The sequence below is a fragment of the Rhinolophus hipposideros genome (genome assembly GCF_964194185.1).
Source record: "Rhinolophus hipposideros genome assembly, chromosome: 1".
Classification (NCBI taxonomy): domain Eukaryota; kingdom Metazoa; phylum Chordata; class Mammalia; order Chiroptera; family Rhinolophidae; genus Rhinolophus; species Rhinolophus hipposideros.
The window spans coordinates 22,141,896-22,160,237 of NC_138047.1; the positions used below are offsets into that span (position 1 = coordinate 22,141,896).

The 18,342-nt window shown below is 39.1% G+C and overlaps 1 protein-coding gene across 18 annotated transcripts in view; it reads left to right on the top strand.

Annotated features, from left to right (window-relative positions):
• The window catches only part of BEND7 (BEN domain containing 7), an 84,657-nt gene that overhangs the window by 42,639 nt on the left and 23,676 nt on the right, over positions 1-18,342 (top strand). For 17 of the 18 annotated variants that reach the window (XM_081058727.1, XM_081058728.1, XM_081058724.1 and 14 more), the window contains one exon: positions 408-633. The exons of the other annotated variant lie outside the window; for it this stretch is intronic. In XM_081058727.1, the coding sequence (XP_080914853.1) occupies positions 408-633 (226 nt within the window). The remainder of the gene's footprint in view (positions 1-407; positions 634-18,342) is intronic. 18 annotated transcript variants of the gene reach the window in all.

Sequence of the window (18,342 nt, forward strand, 5' to 3'; positions counted from 1 at the left end):
CTGAGTACATTTAAATTATTTTTAAGTCATTTGGGCCTGAGTTCCTCCACTTAAAAAATGAGGGTGTTGCACCCAAAAGTCTCAAGTCCCCTAGCTCTAAAATTATATGATTTTATGATTATCCAGCTTTCTCTTGACTATTTCTAAGGACAGAATGCTTTTTCAGTGTATTCCTTTCCATTGCGTTTGACAAGACTTAACATTAGAATTAGAGCATCTTGTTTTGTGAATTATAAGCAGTAATTGGTTTTGTAAATTGCAAATCCTGGCACACAAAGCTGAGACTGTATGCTTTGCAGGCTGTGGATATTGCAGTAGCTAGTGATGTGTTTTTTTTGTCGCACATATGCCCAAAGTCAAATGCTTCAAATCTTGCTTTTAATGAAATATTTATGTTCTTTTGGTAGCCAGAAGTGCAACTTGCTGAAGGCTTTGATGTGTTTATGCCTAAATCTCAGCTGGACTCTATATTGTCAAACTACACTCGCTCAGGAAGCCTTCTCTTTAGAAAACTGGTGTGTGCATTTTTTGATGACAAGACTTTGGCTAACTCCTTACCCAATGGGAAGAGGAAAAGAGGACTCAATGACAACCGGAAAGGACTAGACCAAAATATTGTGGGTGCAATAAAAGGTTGGTCTGCATCATTTCATTTTATGGTTTCTATGCTGAGCTTTGCTTCATTCCATAAAGATGCAGCTGAAATTGTAGTAAACCAAGTAGAGGCTCGTTTAATTGGCCTTTGGCAATTTACCCACTGGCATGGCTTCGGGGTGTGGGCTCTGTAATTCACCGCCCCAAATACCACTACAATTTGGTATTTCAAGGTGATGTTCATTTGTTAAAATCATAAATTAAGAGCCAGTTTGATCTGCTGCAGAACCAAAATGAATTTTTTTAATTGATTTTAAAAAATGAAGGTATTTTTCCTGTCAGTAATTTCTAGCTAAGAACTTGTCAAAATATGATCTCGACTGAAATTTTTAGTTGTAAGTAAGAATAAAGCTATGATACTTTTTTTGAAAATCAAATAAAACAGTTCTCTCCAAAGGTCAGAAGGTCATTGCTTCGAAAGACATTGACATGTAAGTGAACCCACTGGGAAGCCAAACCCTGCGCCTCCCCACAGACTCCTGGCCTCCTCTGCTCCCCAGGCTTTGTGATACGGAGTTGTGCCAGTTACATGCAAAGAGGACCATGGGTCCCTTCCCCTCAACGCCTGGGAACACGTGTTTGAATCCCACTGCCTTGCCATAGCCATGCAGGTGCATGTGTGCGTAGACGTTCGTTTATATCCAGTTCCACATCCTGGACCCATTGCTTCATTTTAAAATGTCCTTCCTTAGGATTCTGATATGTGTTATTTTGGGTAATAGAAGTACACGAATGGTATTTTCCAAGAGACTGTAAATGAATTCTCAGATTATCAACACAACTACCATGACAATGAAATTGTGGATCAGGCCATAATTAACACTAGAATCACTAATCCGGAAGTTCCTCACTGCCTCGGTTCCCCCATTTTGCGCTTGGGAACTGAGACTGGACGCAGAGAGCCTTCCCTCCCTACCCCTGCAAAATGAGGAAATGCATGTAATAGTGCTTAGAGGCTACTGTGAAACCCAAAATCAACTTTACAAAATAATACGATTTTTAAAGGGAGCCAGCAAGGACTAGACACCCTTTGTTCATGGCCAGAAGGACATAAGCCTTCATTAACAGAAAATTTTTCATTCTCCAACAGAATTTTTTTCACTTAAAGTGACAGTTGAGTTGTACTAAATAAGAAAAGCTACAGAGATATCACAGTTGGTGTCATTTCTGAAAAGAATGATTCAGCCTGAAGTGACACCAAAAACAAGATTACAGAATTTGAAAAATGGTCAGTGATGTAACTGGGACTCGCTGAAGTAAAGAAGGCTCCCATTTCGATTTAATATGGCTGGGGCCTTCTGGAAACATGAAGGTCAAGGCTGCTGATGCTTTTCATTGCTGAAGCTTTTAAACACACTGAAATGGAGCCAGGATTTATTTTAATTTTCTTCGGGACAGTATATTAAGATGATGAAAGTGTTTGGAAATTGGGGAACCATAAATGATCGTGTCCTAATTTAACAACAATAGAAAAGTTACCCTAATAATAGATGGTAGTGAACTATGTCATTACAGGTAGACTGATAAGCGTTTATTCTACCATTGTCAATCTAGACTGGATATCCTACAATAGTTTGAAAGGTGTATTATATAGAAGATGCCTTAATTTTCTTCACAGCCCTACTCTTTGGCAAGAAATAAATATGGCAGTAAGGCTTCTACTCCCAATACATAATAAAGCAGATGATTCAAATCAAAGAACCTATATTTTCTATATACTTCTTGTTTTGTTGAGTTAAACCTGCATTAAAATTCTTTTAAAACAACAAAATAACTGTAAAACAGACAGAAATCTACCCATAAGCCACCAACAACCTAAGGCAACAAATATTATATGTTCATTTGTTTCCTTGTTTATTCATATTTTTATTTTGTTTTTTTTTCCATGATTACCAAAAAAAAAAAAAAATACATACTTGTAAAAATTCCAACCCATAAAAGAAAGTATAGAAAGCTGAAAGGCCTCCATAATTTCACTCTTCCAAGGTTACTGTGTACTTTGCTACAATCTTTATTTCAAACATGAATGTGGTATCAGGTTTGTCTTTCTTATAAGAATATTCTCTCCGTACTGATCAGTCAACATTTTTACCTGATTTATTCTCATAATTTCTTGTAAGCACCTTGAGGACAAGCTTTGTCTTAATTATCTTTGATTATCTGTCGCACTTCACTGAAAGCTTTACACAGAGTAGGGATTCCATAAATATATGTTGGGTGAGTGAACAGACCTAAGTTTTTATTTTCCATCTTGCCTTTGGCCTTAACTTGTTGACATAATAGGTCTAGTACATCACATCCATCCCCGTGTCTTCTCACAACAAATTTGAACTAACCAACATCAAACATTGTTATAAATTTCTTTCCAGTTAATAAAATGCCAATGAGTAAAAACAAAAACAAAACAATCCAGAAACCAAATTTGAATACACTTCTCTTAATTCTCTAATACTTTTTTCCTTTGCATGTCATACGTTCACTCACTGTTTATTGACCCACATAGGGCAATGTGAAGCAATTTTTGGAAGTAGTTATTAATTGAAGTCCTTTTAGAATAACTCTATTCAGTGTTTCTTGCTATTGGTAGAGATAAACAAATTTATTTTCTTAACCCAGGTCTTTTGAATCTGAGCAATCTGGGAAAGTGATAAAATGGTTTCTTTCTACAGAGTAGCGGCAAGTAGTCACGTTACTACTGCTGTCCACCACATATGTCCTCTGTCACTTACGGCATAGTACACTAATGCTGTATTAATGTGAAAAGTTCTACAACCTAGGAATATGTGAAGACGGGTCGATTTGATAAAATCTTAGAAGTGAAAATAACTGGGGTCTGGATTTTGTTTCAAAGTGATTAGGTTGGTTAAGACAACAATGGGCGAGAAAAGGTGAATAAAAACCTGTAAAATGCTTATAAATAGGAACAGAAATGGACTGAAAAGAAAAGAATTTATTGTGCAATTATTAACAAAGCTTTTCGTAGCGAGAATTAGTATTCCCCATGACAATATCTTGTACGTAAAATATAAGCTTATTTGTAGAGATCACATTTTTCACATAGTCTCATCTGTTTTATGGTGGCTAACACGTATTGGTCATCCATGAAAAATTCATTTATAGGTATGACCCAAGGATCCTTAATTAGAAACACACCTGGACACTTTGCGTTAACTCAAAGAAGCAACGTGTGACCTTAGGTCTTGGTGCTGAGGAAAGTTGAACATTTGGGTATAATTCGGAATTGATTTCACAGCCAGAATGCAGAGTACACACTCCTCACTTCATGCTATACCTGCTGAAGGCCATCTGATTCTTGATATCACACCAGGATACCACGCCTTTGACTTAGTGAGAGCCAGCTAAATACTGATAGAATCCTTGGATTTCTGAAGGCTCTTCAGAAAATACAGTTGTAGTTTTAGAACCTGGGCCTGGATCATGATTTTGAATTCGGCTTCATGGTGATCAGTTGAGAAATTTTTATTACTATCCAACTGCACTAGATTCTTCAGTCGTCTTGCATTCAAAGGAAATTACACATGCTTGTCAAGTGAAAGAACTGGTCGGCTGCTCTTAATTTTATTGCAGGCAGCACACGCTTGCAGCACACGCTTGCAGCACACGCAGCTGCTTTCCCAAGCAGTAGTCAGCGCGGTGGTCTGCCAAGGTAGACACCAGGCATCAGAACAGCCCTGGATCCCTCACTCCTCGGTTGGTGGGACGCCAAAAACTGAATGGTGCTTCTTAGGAGATTAAAAAGCTTGACTACATTTGACATCCCCTTATCATAGGCTCTGCTGGACTGACCCCCAAAACCTCTCATTTCATTCCAGCAACTCTCGAGACTTGCAGGTCTATATTTGTCATGTTAGAATGTCTTTATTTTCCATTTTTATTGTACATCATCATTCATTTCCTTGCAATTTAATCAAGAAAAGTGAATCGCTGTTTTCTGTTTGATCTCATGTAGACCTAAATTAATATTCTTGGGCGTGTAATTTACATCTGATTTATTATTTATTTCTGGATAGTAACTTCTGGGTTTTCTCAGAATTCTCTGTAAAAACAAGGCTGACACCTCAGCTTGCCTTTGAATACTCTTACAATGTTGATGATTTTATTTTCCTTGAACAGGAAAGGAAACTGAGGCTACGAGAAATTAAATACACTTACTTAAACAGCTAGCAAGTGGCAGAGCCAGGATGTAACCCCAGGCCTCTCTGACTCCCAAGCCACTGTCTAGCACACTTCATTCCTTCTATGCATAGTATTTCAAAAGAAAGAGAGAAAGGTGTCCCAACTTTAAGGTTCTATCTTAAAATTTAGCATTCTGGATTCTTTATAAATTCCACCAGAAAGGCTGTCCTACTAATTATTTAAAATGACCAGTCAGTGGTTGTGCATGCAAAATATACTCAGAGTGAATTTTGGGGTACAGCAGAGCTATACCTCAGTTTATTTACTAGCATCAAGGGCCGGTCTTCCCTTGAAGACAGCAAGAGTCGGACCCATCCCACAGGGGAGGTGTGACCTCTTCCCTAGGGAAGGAGACACTTCTGAGACTCGTCCAGGACATAGACCCGCAAAGAAAGAGCTTGGAAGTCACACTGCGTGTAAGCAGTCTTTCAAAGGATGTAAATTAAAGTCTAGTTTAAATGTTTGTCAGTTGGAACCCATTGATGAATGCTTTAATTCAAAAATCCTTTTGGAAGATGAATAATCACTGTCAACTTCTCTGTTCATATTTCTACATATCAGATCAGCTTAAGACAGGATACAACTGCATAATATATAACAAAATAACATATCACAGCTATATAATGACATGAGACACACGGCTTGTCTCTCAGCTCTGCGTAACTATTATGTAATTGTAGTTGTTTGCATCTTCCCACACTTGGTGGTGGCCCAGTGATAGACACATAGGCGACGTTGAATCCTGGCCGTTCTATATGACAGGCGCTATATGTGTAGCCCCTTTCGTGGCAGCTCTCATATTCCAGTGTGCATCAGAATTACCTGAAGTGTTGGTTCACAATTCGGATTTGTGGGTCCCATCCTCAGAGGTGGATTCCATAGGTGTAGGGTAGTCCCAGAAATCTGACTTGGAACAGCAACTGCAGGTGACTCTGAGAAAGGCTGTCCTCGGGCCACCTTGAGAAGCAGTGCCACCGCAGCTCCTGAGGCTAACAGCTGATTCTGACGAGGCATCATCTCCACCAGCAGCATACGACCGCCCTCCTGCGAACCTGTCTCCATCTGCTGTTCCTTAAGCGCACCCCATTTTCTGAAGGCTGCCCCTACTTCTCTCCTGCAACAAATGAGAAGATAGCATGTGGCAACGGCTCTCATCCTTTGAACCTCTGGGCCTTAAAAGGATTTTTTTCTGTTACGTCACACGAGGGTCCTGGCTTCAGGCATGCCTGCTGTGCTTTACGAGGAGTGGACTGGATAACGGCCTCGTGCATCAAGGCAGGTGAAAGGCACGTCAGCACAACCCCAACGGATGGTCACGAAACAAATAACGTGTCACTTTCCATATGGCCCTAAAGAAAATGTCATCTTCATTCATGGCAAGCTCTTGGCCAATCTCCCTGATTGCACAGTTGAAGCTCTTGTTCAGCCAACTTTCTTCACTAGTGATACAGAAGACGTGGTATTTGCTGCTTTTCCAATACTGTATAAGTCGTGAGAACACCAACGCATTCAGTGTTTTCGTTGACCTCACAAACTTACAAACCATCAGCAGCCATGAAATTTCTGTTCAGAACACTAACATTTATTTCCCACGCACTGCAAGTCAGGCACTGGTGACACAAAGATGAGTAAGGCTTGGCCCCTGACCTTAATAAATGTGCAACCTACTGGACGTCCAGATATGTAAACTGTGAGCCATCACACAGAACCATACTCCCAGGTAGAATAAAGTAAACACCAAGTGCCCATTACTGAATGGTGGGGGAAAGCACAGAGGATGTAAATCCCTCTAAGAGAAGACCTCGTGGAATAGGTGACATCTGAACTAGACCCTGAAGGATGAGCAGTGTTTCAAACACAAAGAGAATGGAAAAGGCTAACCACAGAATAAGTTTAATGAAGCTTACATAAAACACTGGGGGAAAGCCTTTTGCCTCCAGAACTGTTTAAAGTCTGTTCTAAGTGATGGACCATGATTCCTCACCAACCTGATTCCCTTAAAGTGTTTAACTTTGTGAATATACATGCCAGTGAAATGGATTCAAGTGTACTTTACCCCTAGGGGTTTTCAACGAGAGCGTGCTTCCTAAAGCTTCCCGGGCATCATCCCAGACCTAATGAATCAGAACCCTTGGGGTTGGGGCCACAGTGAGTTGAAAGACTGTCCCTGCTTTGTCACTGGTCTTCCCTAAGCTCAAAAAGGAATCTTCCTCAAAATTATAGATCCATCTTCTTGCTACCTGAGGAGTAAATGGAAACATGGGGAAGTTTGTTAAGAAGAAGGTTGTGGCTTTTCTTGATCTTTCTTCAGCCTATCATATAATGGATAGGAACCAGTGGTGGATTAACTCACAAGAATTCAACTCTAACTCCCAGTTAGTGAATTACAAAACCTGCATTTTAACACCACAGTCAGCATTGACAAAAACAGCCTCCCATCAAAAGAGATGAGTTTCTGTAGCAGACACAGGGCCACCACAGCCTGACTGAGTGAGCATTGCATGTTACAGGCACCCTTCCCATTGTTGACATTGCCGATTTGTATATTTATTATGACAGTTTTCTGGCACAGACAAGTAAAATGTCCTGAGAAGGGGCACCTTTCTGATTTGCACAATGGCACCAAATGGGCTAGCTGTGGCCCTGAACATAGAAAGCAGTGTTTTCTGTACAGCCCGTCCCCCTTTCCTGTAAATCCCTGACTTGTGTGGCTGATGTCGGGTGCTCTCCAGCATCGTAAAGTGGTGCCACATCTCTCCTATTTCTCATCATGGCAGGAATGCAGAATTGTGGACTACATCCAGATTGGCCGAATTACATTCCTCGTAGCTTTTCTCCTGGACCTGTGGTTGGTTCCAGTAATGTGGCAAGTGTTTCAGTTTCATGAACAGTTAATTAACTGTCTCTTACAAGGAATGCATCAAAAACTCTGAGTGACTCAAGAACTGAAATTTGCTTCTATTTCTGTCCAAAAGGTGCATGTGCAAATGATCATGGAACGTTTGTGGTCACTGCAGTACTGTGGACTAATGGTAAACCCACCAAAAAAGGGAAAAATCTATGTTGGCTTCTATGAAGAAAACCCCTTAAAAATCCATAGGCCTTCATTTAATATTGAACTGAAAGCTGCATCGCTTTGGGCTGCCTTTAAGATATCTTTTTAGAGGAGCAAGCATGGCTGCATGTGTCCTGCTGTAAACACCTAGCAGGGAGAGATGCTGCCTCTTGGAATTAGTCACGGTTTTCCCACTGACTGCTCCTTACTGTCAAGTCTTCTGATAACGTTGCCTGTGTTTCCAGGTTCTTCTTTCTTGCATCTGTCTCTTGGTTAGATTTTGACAGCTCTCCATGGCCAACTCCTGGTATTTCTCAGAACCTTCGCATCCCCTCATCAACCCTGCCCTTTGATCTCAGAGTAAATACAGTATTGGTTCTTTGAAGCACATTCCTCCCCACACTTCTTCATTACCACACACTCCGTTGTGGATCAGCTTAGCCAGGCGCACCTAAGTGGGGGCAGTTCCTAATTAGAAATGCAGACAGAAGTCAGGGGCAAATGAGCTAGTTGACAGTGGGGACTAAGACATGCAGGATATCCAACTTAATCGCCGGCCTTGAGACCTGTCCTGGCCTTTTTCTAAAGCGTCAAATGTGGTCCCTCTTACCCACGCATTGCACCACCTGAATGGTGGCGTAGGGCTTCTAACACTAACACCCCATGGTAACCATGGTATTTTTGACAGAGACATCAGCATTCTCCTACTTGGCAAGTTGGAAAGTTCAGGATCACCGTTAATGCCTTTTTTTCCTTGGCCACTAATCCCGCTTACTAACCCGGTCCTATCAAATCTATCTGCCCTCTCTCCCTCATTCCTTGTTTTTCACCTTCTCTCACACCATCCTAACCCAGCTATGTATCACCTTGCCCTTGAATTTCTGCAAAAAAACTGTTTTTGAGCTATAATTCACATATAACATTATATTAGCTTCAGGTGTACAACATGATTCAATATTTGTATAGATTGCAAAATGATCACCACAACAAGTCTATTTAGCATCCATCACCATAAAAAAATTAAATATCCTCCCTGCCCCTCATTTTGCCTTTCCAGTTCATACTGTGTACTAATAGCCAGGTAACATTTGCAAAACAAAATTCCGTGGTATTTTCCTACCTAACTCCTCTTTGCCTATTAAATCAAGTCCAAACTCTGGCCTTCTCCAGATTTCCCATGACTTGATGTCTCTCTCCTTGCAGCTATGTTCCCTAGGGCTCCAGTGCTCTTCTCTCTTCTCTCTTTGTAAACAAATCCAGCTCATTCTTTATGGTCCAGCCCAGGTCTCATCACCTCTGCCATGAGACTTTCTCCAGCCTGCACTGATTTCCCCTTTCTCTAAATTCCTATAGTGCATGTTACCTTTATATAGTCCGGCAATAAATCTTAACCCTTTGCTTTGTTGTTTGTGGTTTATGTGGAGGATGACTATATCATTTGTTTCCCAAACTGGGATACTTTGGAGAGTGAAAATGACTCTGTTAATCATTTCACCGGGAAAACTGTCATTTCGAATTGTCCTGGACAAGTCAGGACTTATGGTCAGGAGTTTGTGTTTGGACGTCTTATCTTCCCAACAAGACTGTAAGCTCCTATGGGGTAGAGTCTATGTTCCATATATGATTTGCCTATTCCTTGATTTGCCTATTCACTCATCTAACTTAACGATCAATAAATATAGGAATGAAGGAACGAGGGATGGAGGGGATGAGGCAGTCAATTTATCTACTGAAAAAGGTAGTTTGTTAAGAAACGAAACTCAAGTCCACTACCTTGGACGTATATAGGACATGAAGAACAAGATAGTCTCACAAGTTCTTGATGACAAGTTGGAAGAAGGCAGCTGAAATTCAAGAATATATGTTTGAAGATGAGAAGAAACAACCGCCAGGAGGCAGATGACATGAAATGCGGCATTCAAGGATGGTGCAGATGTTGGCAATCAAAAATGCCACGGAGATCCCAAATATAAAACCCAACTTGTATTCAGTAGGGGCTGTGAAAGCGCAGATGATCGTTAATTATCAAAGAGCAGTCTATACAACATGCAATACGGAAGGTGTAATTTGTCATGCTTTCATTCATACCAGAAAGGAATCACCTTCAAAAGGTAGAGGATGATCATTTCAGTGTGCGATTTTGCCTTAAATAAACCCAAGAATGGGACCTATCAGCAGGCTAAATGTGCCTACTTTTCTGTTTTCACCATCTCAAGATTTCTTGATACATCGGTATTCTTATTCATGCATATGTTTTTGTTTTTGTTTTTGTTTTTTTGAACATTCATCATCATAGCAACTGGTGCCTCAGAGAGCATGTCAAAGAAATGTATGGGAACTTAGTTATTGTCAGCCTCAAAACGTGAGCCCAGGATTTTCCTAGAACTAATCTCGATTAGAGGGGAATTGCCACCATTAAAAAAAGAAGAGAAAATAAGCTCCTGCCTCTGAGGCGTCAGCCCTGTCCTAACTCCCTGCATCTTCCCCCTGACGTCCGTCCGCTGCGCCACGGGCACAGATCAGTGGTGGCAGAGATGGGGCGAGTATCCCGTCCTCAGAGGTGAGCCCCCCCATCTCCACCACTGATCTCCTAACTCAGAGCTCTTGTTCTTCCAACCATGGCCATCTCTGAATTTGGGTGCCTGTGAGGGATACTTCCTGAATGTCATAGCTTATTCTGGAACTGTGGGGAGTACTTCCAAATTTCCGGCTAGTAGGGGAACTCCTGCCTCAGAATGACTTTGAAAGTTCATATACCAAGAAACGCTAGCTTGAAAAACTGAAAGAAAAACTCAGTACTTTCTCATTCGTTTATATAAAGAACAGATAAACACAGACGTACTCCACAAAGCAGTGCTTGGCCTAAGAGGAGCAGAACTACGCGGGAGGTTTCAGGGCACTTGCCTATTTGAGCAGACGATTCCCAGTCTTTTCAGTCTTATTTCACTTGAGCCTCAGTTCCTGATATGTAAAATAAATGAGTTGTACTATTTCCAAGATGCCTTCCAAGTGGAATTTCTATAAATTTTGTAACGTGTCTCTTTGCCAAAAAAAAGGGGGGTAAATAATAAGACACCATTACATCAAAGCTTGTTATTGCCCAGATCTTAATATTTAGCAGATATAATTTATTCCCTTGAACTCTACCAAACAGCTAGACAAACGTAAGTTGTAACTCAGCCAGCCAAAGGAAAGTATCCATCATTTTCCTAATAGCTGTTATAAATGAGGTCTGCTGTGGGCTTTCTTAAATCGAAGTAGATTAAAATTAACTTTAATTTTGAGAAACCACTAAAGGCACTTTCTTTTAGACAGAGATGCCGGTGTAGCAAAAACCGAACAAAGGAAGACGAGGGGTGTTGTTCTTTTCCTCCACATGACTCTGGCCTCAAATCTTTGGGGATCACTGTGATTAAACAAGATTGTTCAAACCTCAGAGGCCCACCAGTTTGGAGATAATAAAAGGAGCACTGTGGGTGTGGATTTACTCCTGACTCTGCCATTTAAGATCTTGAAACATTACCTTCTCTTGAAAAAATAAAAATAAAAAAGGTGTGGGTTGGCTAAATTTGACAGTCTCTTCCAGTTCAGAAATTCTATGGTTCAGTCATTTTCATCCAAATTCTCAGAAGTAAACCTATAGAATGAAAAAAATGTGGCTGGGAATCAGTTTTATGGCTATCTAGGGAGGTTTTTATTACAACAACCAACTGAAAGTGGCAGCCCCCTACAGGGATTGGCACAGAGAGACAGAGTATTCAGTGGTCATCGTGGTCAGCTTTTACTCTGCTTGACCAGCTGACTGCCCTGCATACGTAATTCAGTAGGATATTCTCATTTCATCAATAAACACAGTATTGTGTGCATTCCTCTATTTCCTTAACTTTACTTTTTGAATTTAAAGATTTCATTTTTAGGTATATCTGTTGATGAACTCTGCCAAATCGTACTGTTACATCAAATCTGAAATGACTTTCGGGGCTCACTATATTTCAAGACCTATGGCTATTTACTGAAGAAATCCTTCCCGTTTCTTCAAGTCAAATCACAGGGCAGAGAACAAGAGTCTCAGGTGTATTCTTTCATAAACCATACATTTGTGCTGCCTATTATGTGCCAGCAATGAACGAGAGAGCGGGGCTCTCTGCCTTTGCCGAGTTTCTAGTCAGCATGATCACTAGACATAATTATTTAAAAACCACTGGTTAACGAACTCCGGGTGGTCTTGCCTCAGAAGGTCACATTTCAGCTGAGACCTTAAGGGTGATGCCTCATGTCTTCACCCTGTTGCTCTCCGCTCTCTTTTAAAGAAAGCTTTTGGTGCTTATCCCAGCAGAGAGGGTATGTAAAAAGTATACTTGACATTAGGTCAGTATTGGTATTTGCACACTATCATCCTAGGAGAAGTTTTTTGATTTGTTCAGAGACTGATTGAAGAATGGCATTTGTCCCCTTTACACTAGTCTTTAGCTCAGAAGTGGAAATAAGCGTATTCCCCTTCATATTGTGTTGGAGACATTTTCCAAGATGCATTTTCTCTCCACCTTACCACTGCAATTTAAAACAGATGTTCTGTTTACTTCATACCCACCCTCCTTTATTGTTTTCTTAAAGAACCAAAATGTTCCTATTCCCTTTTCTCTTTCTCTTTCTCCCTCCTGCTCCAGAGTAACCTGAAGTTGATGCGACTCTTTCCCGTTTGTCTTTTTCTATTTTACTGCTGACGTGTGTATCCATAACCACTCTTACTATTATTTTGTGAATTTACAAATCTACATACACAGCCACCTGCTGTACTTTTGCAACTTTATCTTTTTTTCAAGATTTACCTCATTTATTCATTTTGATTGCTAATCACTATATAAATAAAGCAATTTCTTTGTCCAGTGTTCTATGAAGAGACAGGTTTCTCACAATTACCTATGGCAGCAGTCATCTCCCTGTTTCCTGGGCTCATGGGTGACAGTTTCTCTAGGGGACACACCAGGGAGTGAAATGAGTCATGGAATACAATACAGTCACTTTCAGTAAGCATTGCCAAATGGCTCTCTAAACTAACCAATATCATTCATCAATCCACCAGCGGTGTTTAAGAAATCTTATTTTTCTGCACTCTTGGCAACATCTGGTATTAACAAACTTTAATGTTTGCCAGTCTGATTGGTCTTAAATGGCACCTTAGTGCTGGGTTCCCTGATTATTAATGAGGTTAAGCGTCATTTCATACTCATTACAATTTGGTTAGTTTTCTGTGTGAATTTCCATCCTTTTCCAATTTCCCCAATAGGTTATTGTTTTCTTAGTGACTTATGTGAATTCTTTTGTCAGTTCTATGTGTTACAAATATTTTCTCTTATTTTTCAACTTGTGAAAGCTTTGCCTATGATCTCTTTTATCATACCAAAAATTAGATAATCAGATAGATTATTTTATGCTTCATGCTTTTTTTGTGCTGGTTTTAAGAAATTCTCCCTACCCTGATGATATAATGGTAGTCTCTTAATTTTTTTCCAACAAAGGTTTAAAGTTTTCTATTCCTATGTCTCACCCACCTGAAATTTACTTTTGCTAAAAACATGAGGGAGGGATTAAATCTGTTTTTCTCAATCATTCTAATGCCATCCTTTCTTTTCTTTCTTTTTATTTTATTTTATATGCATTGTCATTTCACTTCTGTCATATACTGAGCTCCCATTTTACATGTTGACACTTGGTCTTTTATCTACCTCTGAGCCAATACTACACAGTTTTCATTAGTTTGGCTTTGTAATAATTCTTTTTTTTTAATTAAATTTATTGGGGTGACAATTGTTAGTAAATTTACATAGATTTCAGGTGTACAATTCTGTATTACATCATCTATAAATCCCATTGTGTGTTCACCACCCAGAGTCAGTTCTCCTTCCATCACCATATATTTGATCCCCTTTACCCTCATCTCCCACCTACCACCCCCTTACCCTCTGGTAACCACTAAATTATTGTCTGTGTCTATGAGTTTTTCTTTCTCATTTGTTTGTCCGGTTCCTTTGTTGTCTGTGGTTTATATACCACATATCAGTGAAATCCTAGGGTTCTCTGTTTTTTCTGTCTGACTTATTTCACTTAGCATTATACTCTCAAGATCCATCCATGTTGTCACAAATGCTCCTATATCATCTTTCCTTAACGCCGAATAGTATTCCATTGTGTATATATACCACAACTTCTTTATCCATTCATCTATCGAAGGACATTTTGGTTGTTTCTATGTCTTGGCCACCATAAACAAAGCTGCAATGAACATTGGAGTACACATGTCTTTATAGAGAAATGTTTTCAGATTTTTTGGGTAGATACCCAGGGCAGCCATTGCTGGGTCATATGGTAATTCTATTCGTAATTTCTTGAGGAACCTCCACACTGCCTTCCATAGCGGCTGCACCAGTCTGCATTCTCACCAACAGTGTATGAGGGTTCCTTTTTCTCCACAGCCTCTCCAACACTTGTTACTATTTGTCTTGTTGATGAAAGCCATTCTGACTGGGGTGAGGTGATATCTCATTGTGGTTTTCATTTGCATTTCTCTGATGATTAGCGATGTTGAGCATTTTTTCATATGTCTATTTGCCATTTGTATATCCTCTTTGGAGAAATGTCTCTTCAGGTCCTTTGTCCATTTTCCAATTGGGTTGTTTGTTTTTTTGTTGTTGAGTTTCATGAATTCCTTGTATATTTTGGATATTAGCCCCTTATCAGAGGCACTGTTTGCAAAAATCTCCCATTCAGTTGGTTGCCTCATTATTTTGTCAATAGTTTCTTTTGCTGTGCAGAAGCTTTTCAGTTTCATATAATCCCATTCGTTTATTTTAGTTTTTACTTCCATTGCCTTTGGAGTCAAATTCATAAAATGCTCTTTGAACCCAAGGTCCATAAGTTTAGTACCTATGTTTTCTTCAATGCAGTTTATTGTGTCAGGTCTTATGCTTAAGTCTTTGATCCATTTTGAATTAATTTTGGTACATGGTGACAGATAGCAGTCCAGTTTCATTCTGTTGCACGTAGCTATCCAATTCTGCCAGCACCATTTATTGAAGAGGCTGTCTTTCCTCCATTGTATGTTTTTAGCTTCTTTGTCAAAAATTACCTGTCCATATTTATGTGGTTTTATTTCTGGGTTCTCAATTCTATTCCATTGGTCTATGTGTCTGTTTTTCCGCCAATACCAAGTTGTTTTGATTATTGTAGCCCTGTAGTACAAGCAAAAATCAGGGAGTGTGATACCTCTAGTATTGTTCTTTTTTTTAATATTGCTTTGGCTATTCGGGGTCTTTTGTGGTTCCAAACAAATGTGATGATTTTTTGTTCTATTTCTTTAAAAACTGCCATTGGGATTTTGATGGGGATTGCATTAAATCTGTATATTGCTTTGGGTAATATGGCCATTTTAACTATGTTGATTCTTCCAATCCATGAGCACGGAATGTCTTTCCATTTCTTTGTGTCTTGTTCAATTTCTTTCAAAAATGTCTTATAGTTTTCAGCATATAAATCCTTTACATACTTGGTTAAGTTTATTCCTAGGTATTTTATTCTTTTTGCTGCAATTGCAAAAGGAATTGTTTTTTCTATTTCTTTTACTGAGATTTCATTGTTGGTATATAGGAAAGCAATGGACTTTTTTTTTAAATTTATTTATTGGGGTGACAATTGTTAACAAAATTACATAATATCAGGTGTACAATTCTGTATTACATCATGTATAAATCCTATTGTGTGTTCACCACCCAGAGTCAGTTCTCCTTCCATCACCATATATTTGATCCCCCTTACCCTCATTACCCTCCCCCCACCCCCCTTACCTTCTGGTAACCACTAAACTATTTTCTGTGTCTATGAGTTTTTGTTTCTCATTTGTTTGTCTTGTTTTTGGTTTATATACCACATATCAGTGAAATCATAGGGTTCTCTGCTTTTTCTGTCTTACTTATTTCGCTTAGCATTATACTCTCAAGATCCATCCATGTTGTCACAAATGTTCCTATATCATCTTTCCTTAACGCCGAATAGTATTCCATTGTGTATATGTACCACAACTTCTTTATCCATTCATCTATCGAAGGACATTTTGGTTGTTTCCATGTCTTGGCCACCGTAAACAAAGCTGCAATGAACATTGGAGCACACGTGTCTTTATGTATAAATGATTTCATATTCTTTGGGTAGATACCCAGGAGAGGGATTGCTGGGTCATATGGTAATTCCATCTGTAATTTTTTGAGGAACCTCCACACTGCCTTCCATAGCGGCTGCACCAGTCTGCATTCCCACCAGCAGTGTATGAGGGTTCCTTTTTCTCCACAGCCTCTCCAACACTTGTTGCTATTTGTCTTGTTGATGAAAGCCATTCTGACTGGGGTGAGGTGATATCTCATTGTGGTTTTTATTTGCATTTCTCTGATGATTAGTGATGTTGAGCATTTTTTCATATGTCTATTTGCCATTTGTATGTCCTCTTTGGAGAAATGTCTCTTCAGGTCCTCTGCCCATTTTTCAATTGGGTGTTTGTTTTTTTGTTGTTGAGTTTCATGAGTTCCTTGTGTATTTTGGATATTAGCCCCTTATCGGAGGAACTGTTTGCAAAATCTTCTCAGTCTGTTGCCTCTATTTTGTCGATGGTTTCTTTTGCTGTGCAGAAACTTTTAAGTTTCATATAGTCTCATTTGTTTATTTTAGCTTTTACTTCCATTGCCTTTGGAGTCAAATTCATAAAATGCTCTTTGAACCCAAGGTCCATAAGTTTAGTACCTATGTTTTCTTCAATGCAGTTTATTGTGTCAGGTCTTATGCTTAAGTCTTTGATCCATTTTGAATTAATTTTGGTACATGGTGACAGATAGCAGTCCAGTTTCATTCTGTTGCACGTAGCTATCCAATTCTGCCAGTACCATTTATTGAAGAGGCTGTCTTTCCTCCATTTTATGTTTTTAGCTTCTTTGTCAAAAATTATCTGTCCATATTTATGTGGTTTTATTTCTGGGTTCTCAGTTCTATTCCATTGGTCTATGTGTCTGGTTTTCCGCCGATACCAAGCTGTTTTGATTATTGTAGCCCTGTAGTACAAGCTAAAGTCAGGCAGTGTGATACCTGCAGCACTGTTCTTCTTTCTTAAGATTGCTTTGGCTATTCGGGGTCTTTTGTGGTTCCAAACAAATCTGATGATTTTTGTTCTATTTCTTTAAAAAATGCCATTGGGATTTTGATAGGGATTGCATTAAATCTGTATATGGCTTTGGGTAATATGGCCATTTTAACTATGTTGATTCTTCCAATCCATGAGCACAGAATGTCTTTCCATTTCTTTGTGTCTTGTTCAATTTCTTTCAAAAATGTCTTATAGTATTCAGCATATAAATCCTTCACATCCTTGGTTAAGTTTATTCCTAGGTATTTTATTCTTTTTGCTGCAATTGTAAAAGGAATTGTTTTTTCTACTTCTTTTTCTGAGATTTCATTGTTGGTATATAGGAAAGCAATGGACTTTTGTACGTTGATTTTGTAGCCAGCAACTTTACTGTATTCGTTGATTGTTTCTAATAGCTTTTTGGTGGAGTCTTTAGGGTTTTCAATATATAGCATCATGTCATCTGCAAAGAGTGACAATTTAACTTCTTCATTCCCAATTTGGATGCCTTTTATTTCTTTCTCTTGCCTGATTGCTCTGGCAAGGACTTCCAACACTATGTTGAAAAGCAGAGGTGATGGGGACAACCTTGTCGTGTTCCTGAACATAGAGCAAAGGGCTTCAGCTTTTCACCATTAATTATGAGATTAGCTGAGGGCTTGTCGTATATGGCCTTTATTATGTTGAGGTATTTTCCTTTTATACCAATTTTATTAAGTGTTTTAATCATAAATGGATGTTGTATCTTACCAAATGCTTTTTCTGCATCAATTTATAGAATCAGTAATAATTCTTAATGTCCTCTAGATCATGTCTTCCTTTCTTCCTCCCCACCCCCAATTCTTTTATCTACTTTCAGTTTTCTTCTTCCTCAAGTACAACCTTCAGTAATTCTTTGAATGAGGGTCTCTGTGGTATATTCTTTCCACCTTTGTCCTAAAATTTGTTTTATTTCACCCTCACTATTGAAAGATCTGGCGTTTAGTTGGGTAATTTATTCTAGATTGAGGACTTCTCTCAGAGCAATTTGAAAATATTCCACTGTCTTCTAGATTGTGTTGCTGTTGGGAATCTGCCATCAGTCTGCTGCTGTGTTGTAGATGATGTCTTTTCTCATTGCCTTTAAAGTCCCTTTGCCTTTAGCATTCTCCAGTTTCTTTATTTCACATCTAAGTATACCTTTATTTTTATTAGTCTGCTTAGTTGCTGTGCTTCTTGAAACCGAGGGTTCATCACTTACCAATTCTGGAAATTTTTCATGTACTGTCTCCAA